Here is a 10,709-nt window from a genome sequence, read left to right as displayed (position 1 = left end):
AAAAGTGAAAATAGAAGGAAATAAAACCAAACATTCAACACAAACCAAAAGAAATTTTACCAGACAATAGATAACACACACATTAAAATAGACAATCCACCAAACATGAGAGACATGGCACACTTCTGGAGCAACATGTGGTCAAACCCGGTACAACATAACAGACATGCACGGTGGATACAAGCAGAAACAGATACATACAAGATGATACCACAAATGCCCGAAGTGATAATTTTGCAACATGAAGTCACCCAAACAATTAATTCTACTCACAATTGGAAAGCCCCTAGAAAAGATAAAATAGCAAATTTTTGGCTAAAGAAATTCACCTCAACACATTCACATCTAACTAAATTATTTAATAGTTACATTGCAGACCCATACACATTCCCTGATACACTTACACATGGAATAACTTATCTGAAACCTAAAGATCAAGCAGACACAGCAAACCCAGTTAAATATCGCCCCATAACATGCCTACCAACAATATACAAAATATTAACTTCAGTCATTACACAGAAATTAATGACACGTACAACACAGAACAAAATTATAAATGAAGAACAAAAAGGCTGTTGCAAAGGAGCACGAGGATGTAAAGAGCAACTGATAATAGATGCAGAGGTGACATATCAAGCTAAAACCAAACAAAGGTTGCTACACTATGCACACATTGATTACCAAAAAGCTTTTGATAGTGTACCCCACTCATGGTTACTACAAGTATTGGAAATATACAAAGTAGATCCTAAATTGATACAGTTCCTAAACATAGTAATGAAAAATTGGAAAACCACACTTAATATCCAAACAAATGCAAATAATATCACATCACAGTCAATACAGATTAAGTGTGGAATATACCAAGGAGACTCATTAAGTCCTTTCTGGTTCTGCCTTGCTCTGAACCCACTATCCAACATGCTAAATAATACAAATTATGGATACTATATTACTGGAACATACCCACACAAAATCACACATCTGCTATACATGGATGATCTAAAACAACTGGTAGCAACAAATCAACAACTCAACCAATTACTAAAGATAACAGAAGTATTCAGCAATGAGATAAATGTGGTCCTTTGTTCCAGACAAATGTATGAAAAATAGCATAGTCAAGGGAAAACACACTAAACAAGAAGATTACATATTGGATAACCACAGCGACTGCATAGAAGCGATGGAAAAAAACAGATGCCTGTAAATATCTAGGATACAGACAAAAAATAGGAATAGATAATACAAATATTAAAGGAGAACTAAAAGAAAAATATAGACAAAGACTAATAAAAATCAGAATTGACAGCAAAGAAACAAGACAAAAGCTATAAATACTAATGCTATACCAATATTGACCTACTCATTTGGCGTAGTGAAATGGAGTAACACAGACCTAGAAGCACTCAATACACTTACACGATCACAATGCCACAAATATAGAATACATCACATACATTCAGCAACTGAAAGATTCACATTAAGCAGAAAGGAAGGAGGAAGGGGATTTATCGACATAAAAAACCTACATTATGGACTGGTAGACAATTTAAGAAAATTCTTTATAGAACGAGCAGAAACTAGCAAAATACACAAAGCAATCACTCATATAAATACATCGGCTACACCACTGCAATTTCATAATCACTTCTACAACCCTTTAGATCACATAACATCAACAGATACGAAGAAAGTAAATTGGAAAAAGAAAACACTACATGGCAAGCACCCGTATCATCTAACACAGCCACACATCGATCAAGACGCATCCAACACGTGGCTAAGAAAAGGCAATATATACAGTGAGACAGAAGGATTCATGATTGCTATACAGGATCAAACAATAAACATCAGGTATTACAGCAAGCGTATTATTAAAGATCCCAATACCACAACGGATAAATGCAGACTTTGTAAACAACAAATAGAAACAGTATATCACATCACAAGCGGATGTACAATACTAGCAAATACAGAATACCCCAGAAGACATGACAATGTCGCAAAAATAATACATCAACAGCTTGCCTTACAACATAAACTTTTAAAACAACACGTTCCTACATACAAGTATACACCACAAAATGTACCGGAGAATGATTAATACAAATTATACTGGAACAGAACCATTATAACAGATAAAACAACGCCACATAACAAACCTGACATCATACTCACCAATAAAAAGAAGAAATTAACACAACTAATCGAAATATCCATACCCAATACAACAAATATACAAAAGAAAACAGGAGAAAAAATTGAAAAATACATCCAACTGGCTGAGGAAGTCAAAGACATGTGGCATCAGGATAAAGTTGACATCATACCAATTATACTATCAACTACAGGAGTCATACCACACAATATCCACCAGTACATCAATGCAATACAGCTACATCCAAACATATATATACAACTACAGAAATCTGTAATTATTGATACATGTTCAATTACCCGAAAGTTCCTAAATGCAATATAACACATACCGTACAGTTAAAAGGAAGTGACGCTTGATCAAGGTCCACGTCACTCCATTTTTAACCGGACTTAACGTCTGAGAAAGTGAAGGAAATAATAATAATAATAATAATAATAATAATAATAATAATAATAATAATACAATTTTGATATATATACTTAATTTCCCCTTGCTCAAATTATCATTTCATCCTCTATGAATTCGTCTATTGAATAGTACTATTTTGCCGACAGAATCTGCTATAGCCTCGTTTCTAAAATTTCTAGCTTCCTATTAAATATATTTTTGCCCATTAACTTGTTGTGTATTGTTGTCCCCCTACATTGTGGAGTCTGTGCATATAATTTCAACTGGAGTGTGGCTAGCATAACATTATTTTTGTTTTGTGTGTAATATGTATGGTTAAAATGATTCTCCTCAAATAATTTTTGTCTGCTGTGTAGGAAGATTATAATTTCATAACTCGGATAGCAAAGAACAGCAGTACGTTGATAGATAACTTTTTTATAGACCAAGATAAGTTGAAGGACATAAATGCTTATGCTGTTGAGAATGGTCTTTCAGATTATGGTGCACAGCTAGTTACAATACATGACATAGCACCATGCAGTATATCAAATCAGACTTTCAAAGCAGTGCGTTCAATTAACAATATAAATGTATAAAATATTCTCGGTATTCTTGCCGCGTCAGTTCTAGATAAAATCTCGAGCTTTCGACGATTACCTCCATCGTCATCGTCAGGAGCTGACTGTCTCTACTGCTGCTATGGTAGCCTCTATATAGCCCGAAGACGGCTTCTGATTGGTCGGATTCTGATTGGTCGGCGATTACGTGCTGCTGTCTCAGACGGTGTCACTGTGTGCGCCGGTGGCGCCACCGCTTCCGTTTAAACGTAAACCTTGGAAGGAACGTCTCTGCTGCTTCTCTGCATCAAGCGCTCGTTTCCACGCACAGCTCAGATGGTATCCGCTATCGCGGTTAAAGTTCTTTTGGCTCATTCTGATTTCAACAGCCTCCTTAATAACAGAATCCCAGTACGTGGAGGCATGGGACAGAATTTTAGTTTCATCGAACAATATTTTGTGTTTGTTCGTGAGGCTGTGCTCCGCAATTGCCGATTTCTCAAGCTCTCTATTTTTAATGTGGCGTTGGTGTTCTGCACAGCGGTCGGAAACAGTACGAATAGTCTGACCTATATAATTGCTTCCACACAGTGACACCGTCTGAGACAGCAGCACGTAATCGCCGACCAATCAGAATCCGACCAATCAGAAGCCGTCTTCGGGCTATATAGAGGCTACCATAGCAGCAGTAGAGACAGTCAGCTCCTGACGATGACGATGGAGGTAATCGTCGAAAGCTCGAGATTTTATCTAGAACTGACGCGGCAAGAATACCGAGAATATTTTATACATAAGTGCCGCCGCTAAAAACTTCGTTCTCATACAACAATATAAATATTGCAAACTTTAGGGAAAGCCTACAGCAGCTAGACTGGGATGAAGTGTAAAAGGAACCCGATGCAAACTTGAAATATAACTTATTTCACAACATATTTTTAAGGGTATTTGAAAATTGTTTTCCCAAGAAAGTAGTTAAACATAATTCCAAGAAAACATATAAAAAAACCTTGGCTAACTAAAGGAATAAGAATATCTTGCAACCGTAAAAGAGAGCTGTATCTAACAGCAAGAGGGAGTACTGCCCCCAAAATTGTTCAATATTATAAAAACTATTGTGCGTTACCAAGAAAAGTTATTAAAAAGTCCAGAAGCATGTGTATCATCTCTGAGATCAGTAACTCTGATAATAAAATTTAAGCAATTTGGAATATTATTGAAAGGGAAACAGGGCAACCAAGAGCACAGGAAGACTTTAGTGCCATAAAACTGAATGACAAGTGTACTAACAAACAATCAGAAATTGAAAATATTTTCAATAATCATTTTTTAAATGTTGTGGAGAAAATAGGATCTAGATCTTCACTAGAAGAGGCAAGGCTACTAATAGAAGAGGCCATACCTGTGCAGTTTGATACAACTGTAATTCCACTAACCTCTCCCTCTGAAATCAGTAAAACAATAAACTCACTGAAAAGTAAAAGCTCTTACGGAATTGATGGCATTTCCAGCAAGGTACTTAAAGCTTGTTCCCCACAGATAAGTAGGATTCTCAGCCATGTATGTAATAGCTCTTTTGAGCAGGGTGTTTTCCCCAATAGACTGAAATATGCCATTGTAAAACCATTGCATAAAAAGGGGGATACGTCGGATGTCAACAACTACCGTCCAATCTCTCTTCTGATAGCTCTATCAAAAATTTTTGAGAAAGTAATGTATTCAAGAGTAGCCTCACATGTTTGTAAAAATAAAGTACTAACAAAATGTCAGTTTGGTTTTCAGAAAGGCTTTTCAACAGAAAATGCTATATATGCTTTCACTGATCAAATATTAAATGCTCTGAATAACCGGACATCACCCATTGGTATTTTTTGTGATCTCTCAAAGGCCTTTGATTGTGTAAATCATGAAATTCTTTTAGATAAGCTAAATCATTATGGTTTGAGTGGGGCAGTGCACAAATGGTTTAATTCATACGTAACTGGAAGAATGCAGAAAGTTGAAATAAGTGGTTCATGTAATGTTAAAACAACAGCTGCTTCCTCGAACGGGGGGGCTATCAAGTACGGGGTCCCACAGGGTTCGGTCTTAGGTCCTTTACTGTCTTGATATACATTAATGACTTACCATTCCACACTCATGAAGATGTAAAGTTAGTTCTTTTTGCTGATGATACAAGTATAGTAATAACATCCAAAAACCAAGAACTAAGTGATGTAATTGTAAATGATGTTTTTCACAAAATTATTAAGTGGTTCTCAGCAAACAGACTCTCTTTAAATTTTGATAAAACACAGTATATACAGTTCCACACAGTAAATGGCACAACTCCAGTAATAAATATAGACTTTGAACAGAAGTTTGTAACTAAGGTAGAATTTTCAAAATTTTTAGGTGTGTCCACTGATGAGAGGTTAAACTGGAAGCAACACATTGATGGTCTGCTGAAATGTCTGAGTTCGGCTACATATGCTATTAGGGTTATTGCAAATTTTGGTGATAAGAATCTCAGTAAATTAGCTTACTATGCCTACTTTCATTCACTGCTTTCGTATGGCATCATATTCTGGGGTAATTCATCGTTGAGTAGATAAGTATTCATTGCTCAAAAACATGTAATCAGAATAATTGCTGGAGCCCACCCACGGTCATCCTGCAGACATCTATTTAAGGATCTAGGGATCCTCACAGTAACCTCACAGTATATATATTCACTTATGAAATTTGTTGTTAATAATCCAACCCAGTTCAAAAGTAATAGCAGTGTGCATAGCTATAACACCAGGAGAAAGGATGATCTTCACTCTGCAGGGTTAAATCTGACTTTGGCACAGAAAGGGGTAAATTATGCTGCCACAAAAGTCTTTGGTCACCTACCAAACAGCATCAAAAGCCTGACAGATAGCCAACTAACATTTAAAAATTAATTAAAAGAATTTCTAGATGACAACTCCTTCTACTCATTGGCTGAATTTTTAGATATAAATTAAGGGGGAAAAAAAACAACAACTTAAACATTAGTGTCATGCAATATTTTGTGTAATGTAATATCTTGTACAGACATCTTTTGTTAACCTGACATGTTCCACATCATTACGAAGTGTCGTATTCATGATCTATGGAACAAGTATTAATCTAATCTACGTGGAGGGAACAGTTAGGATATGTAATCTCCGAAGTAATGGGCGACCAGACTCTGTTTCTTGTGCAGTACACATGTATCTGACAATTCTCTTTTGCAGTTTCATATTTGAGATTCAGTACTCGAACTTCGCCAGAAAATTATCCCATATCTAATGACAGATTCAAAATAAATATAATAAGCAATTTTTAATGTACATATCACCTCAACAACAGAATTACAGGAGATGTGAAAAAAATCTTTAAACCCAAATGAGAAATACACTGAGACAGTAAATGGTAAACATTAACATACTGACCCCAAATGTTGGTCAAACTACTGTTTCCCTAGCTGTTTGCAGCATCAAATAGGACACTATACACACAGTGGTTTGCTACCAAGTATTAACACACAACTACTGAAGCACACTCACTTGCCACCGTTATGGAAATGTGATTATTGTTTTCTAGGTATTAAACCTTGAACAGGCACACCTATGCATAAAGTGCACCAAACACAGATAACGTCTTGTACTATTCCATCAGTTGTTGACTTACAATTGTCAGCCCATATGTGTTCATTCATTATTGCTTCAGCTAACATAGTGACAAGCTAAACTGTCTTATGTCCAAGAAAGCAGCGGTAATGTAAAATAAACAGCAAGCTAGTTGAGAAAAAAATTTACAGTCCATGCAAGAGAATGATGCAGGTTCCAAGCTAGAAGCACAATCCCACAATGAGGCAGTTGTCTGCAATATCATTAGCAATTAAGCCGTCAACTGGGGTCTGAGGCAGCTGTGCTGTTTAATGCTTAAAGTGGGTAATCACTGTGGGGGTAAGACTTCTACATGGCAACAGAGTAGTGTAATTAAAGTATATTTCTTTATTGTTTAATTAAACAGTGATTTAGCTCATATAGTGTATGTTTATTTTTCTTTACTTGAACTAAGATTAAACTGTGATTTTGCTCGTAAATGTTTACCTTGGTAACATAAAGATAGCTGTTTTTTACATGTGTACAAAATACACCATGCCCCCACTCATGTTATAAAAAATGGCACGCATACTTGAGAGGTTAAATATTGTTGTACTTTTACGTAATGGTTATCAGTACATGCATTATTCAGCTCTGTGAAAGAACTTTTTTTGTAAAACAAACTGAGAATTAAGTCTGGAGAATATGGAAAAGAGTTGTCGTGGTTTGTAGTCAAAAGAATGGTCCATGCGGCTCTCCAAGCTAGTCTCTTCTGTGCAAGCCTCATCATCTCTGGATAAGTACTGCACCCCACATTCCTTTGACCCTGCCTCTTGTAGTCAAGCCTGGGACAATCTACACAATTTTTGCCCTGTCCCATCCTGTCCCTTTGTACATGCCATGTACACACCTCCCTCCATTACCTCATACCTGTTTCATGATGTCTTAGGATATGTCCTAGAGACCTAGATCTTCCTTTACTAAAGATGTGGCATTAAGCTCTTTTGTCCCAAAGTCAAATTAGTAATCCTTTTTTAGGTTCCCCATATACCCTTCTCTCTCTCTCTCTCTCTCTCTCTCTCTCTCTCTCTCTCTCTCTCTCTCTCTCTCTCACTCCCCCCCCCCCCCCCACCCCTTATTTTTTTCTCCAGAATCTTGTAGACCCTCTTATCTGTACAGTTTCACTGGCATTTCATTTACATATAACCGCTTTCTAGGCAAATACTTTGAAAAAAAAAAAAACTGTCTAAAACAAATTTTATGTTTGACATTAACATATTGCTCTTCTTGCTGTTACTGCCCTGCATTTTATATCCTCTGTACATCTGTCATCTGCAATTTTTTCACTGCTAAATAGCAAAACTTATTTACTAGTTTGTTTCTCATCTAATCTAATTCTATTGGCATCACCTGATCAAATTTGATTACATTCCATTACCTTCATTTTGTTACGAAGAAATATGCTGTAGGCCACAACCTAATGCCCATACAACTAAAATCATTAAAAACTTCATGGTTTTATTCCTGAGGAATTCAGTTGCTTTTCCACATTACTCCTGAGTTTTGGTTACTGTGTGCTCTATTGCTTTATTATGGAATGGATGGCAATTAAAAAGGGCCATCACATCCTGCTTGCTGTATTTGTGGTTATAGTGAATGTGGTGATCCTGATGAAATTTTTTCCAGTCACATTTTTGCACTGACGAAAATAAGTGATAATTAAAAGGTTGCTTATCAGATGAACATGAGGGATGGAGCAAAAGATCCTGTCACACGCAAGTCACATCTGTGTAAATTGTAACATTGTTTTTCATTGATACTACTCATCCGTTTTGAGAGTTCTGAACAGTTAATAATTGTTTTCACTATTATTGTATCTATGGGGTTAACAGTCAATAGTTATCATCCCTAATAATAATTATTAATTGTAATAAATAACACACCATTTTGGTAGTGTGCTGAAAGTTTCACATATTAACACATTTTGATCACTTATTAAAGTGACTGAAGATCACAACAACACATTAAAATGTCGGTAATCAAACAGTTTCCTGCTTTTTGCACATCCCCATTCAGTTGTTCTTGCATCCCTACTATCCAGATCCAAGTTCTACCACTCGGTGTTCACTCTTCCATGCTAATATTGTTTGCATTTTTCTTGTTCTTTATTACCTGCTAAAGCAGATCTAATTGTTGTCATTTTAAAAGTGATAAATGCAATATGTAATTTTGTGGTCCCATCAGAATAACAGTGTTTTTGGTTTTCAGCTAAAAACTCTAATGCAAATAGAGGCAAAACAGATCTCACACACATAGCAAAATATGAGAATGCTCTGGTGGATGATGCATCAGCCATAAATCACCCACGAAATATGGCAGTTCTTGCAGAGGAGGCAGCAGCTTTACAGGAAGCTCTTGAAATGCAACCCGAAGAAATGGAGCATCAGCCCTTATCGTGTCGCTCACTCTTGGAGTAAGTGAAAGTTTCGTTGTTGTTGTTGTTGTTGTTCCAGTAAGCGATCTTCCCTATTTCCTTCGTAGGGTTCCCATACACCCTGATTTCCCTACAGTAGTCTTTTGTTCCCAAACTCTCTTAGGTGAAAAAAATGTCCCAGAATTTGCAGTCTTCAATCACATAACCTTGCAGAATGCTTTCTATCAGAACTATGGACACATTACTCATGCTTATTGCAATCTGTGAAAATATTATTTATCAGTGTTGAAATACTCCTACTGCAAAGTAATCTGCTCACATGTAACCAGCATATGTGAACTCAAGTTAATTGTTGGTTGTTTTTCATCAATCACTTGATTCTGGTGAAACAGTTGTAGAACCATTAAAAGAACTGCCGAGCTCATTAGTGAGGGACTACCCCAATTACACTAAATTAGTTAGAGGCAACTTTAACCTGTTGAGTGTAGTCTGGAACTTCTATAGATGGACTTTAGGTGGTACAGTCAGTAAGCCTTGTTTAGTGACTGTCAACACATTTTCTGAAAGCTGTTATGACCAGTTAATTCAACAATCCACAAAGAGTGGAAATATTTTAAACTGTGTAGCTACAAAAAGGCGCAATCTTATCAACAGTGTCCATGTTGTCATACTAACAGTGGTTGGTAAAATTCATAAAGCAATGAAGGAGGAAAGAGCAGATAAACAGGTGTTACCATCCCACTTAGACAATGACTGGACATCAGTTAGTTCAAATATGACGGGCGCAGAAGAATTATGCGAAGAGTTTAAACTGATCGTAAATCAGGCTTGGGAAAAGTATGTGCCAAGTACTTAGATTACAGATGGAAAAGACTCACCATGGTTTAATAACAGAATTTGGAAAATGCTAAAAGAAACATTACTGCACTATCTGTCCAAAAACGCCCTCCACTCCTGGTTCTTTTGTGAGTTCGTGCATACCACATGCAGGGTCCTGAGTTATTTGGGTCCATTCTTCCTTCCCAGGCTGCTTTTGCTCTCCCACATGGGTTTCCTTTCCCTCCCTCCCATCCTTGCGCCTTCTCCTATGCCCCCACCTTGCCTCATTCTTTATTTTTATTGCTTTCATTTATGTTGAGATGGCTATCCACCTTGTTATCTGTATTCCTTGTGATTTTGTTCATCTTGCCTATTCTGTCATCCTTTTGGCATTTTTGGTCCCTCCTTGGGGTTTGATCTCCACTTCTAAATTTTCTGTCTTTAGTGTAAGCCATTTGGGGAACAACTCCTTCTCTAGCATCTAAAACATGGATTCCTCTCTCTCCTTCCCATCTCCTTGTCCCATTATAGTCTGTCCCTCCCTCCTCCTCCTCCTCCCACCCCATCCCTTCGGTCCCGTTAGTTCCCCAGGAAGTGTAGCCAATCCATGTAGTGGGGCTATTATGTCCCCATCTGGCTGAGCCCACTGACAACACAGGGATCACACTTCTGATACCTAAACTATTGCCTCCTCATGTATGCCTAGGATTGGTTGTTCTTCATTCTGGAGCATCAGAACTCTTGGTAAT

The 10,709-nt window shown here is 37.0% G+C and overlaps 1 protein-coding gene across 2 annotated transcripts in view; it reads left to right on the top strand.

Annotated features, from left to right (window-relative positions):
- LOC126482328 (uncharacterized) overlaps nucleotides 1-10,709 on the top strand; it is a 111,598-nt gene that overhangs the window by 11,073 nt on the left and 89,816 nt on the right. For both annotated transcript variants that reach the window (XM_050106389.1, XM_050106388.1), the window contains exon 3: nucleotides 8,976-9,180. In XM_050106389.1, coding sequence (XP_049962346.1) covers nucleotides 8,976-9,180 — 205 coding nt within the window. The remainder of the gene's footprint in view (nucleotides 1-8,975; nucleotides 9,181-10,709) is intronic.

Source organism: Schistocerca serialis, chromosome 5, assembly GCF_023864345.2.
Source record: "Schistocerca serialis cubense isolate TAMUIC-IGC-003099 chromosome 5, iqSchSeri2.2, whole genome shotgun sequence".
Taxonomy (NCBI): Eukaryota; Metazoa; Arthropoda; class Insecta; order Orthoptera; family Acrididae; genus Schistocerca; species Schistocerca serialis.
This window is presented reverse-complemented; position numbering and strand designations above follow the sequence as displayed.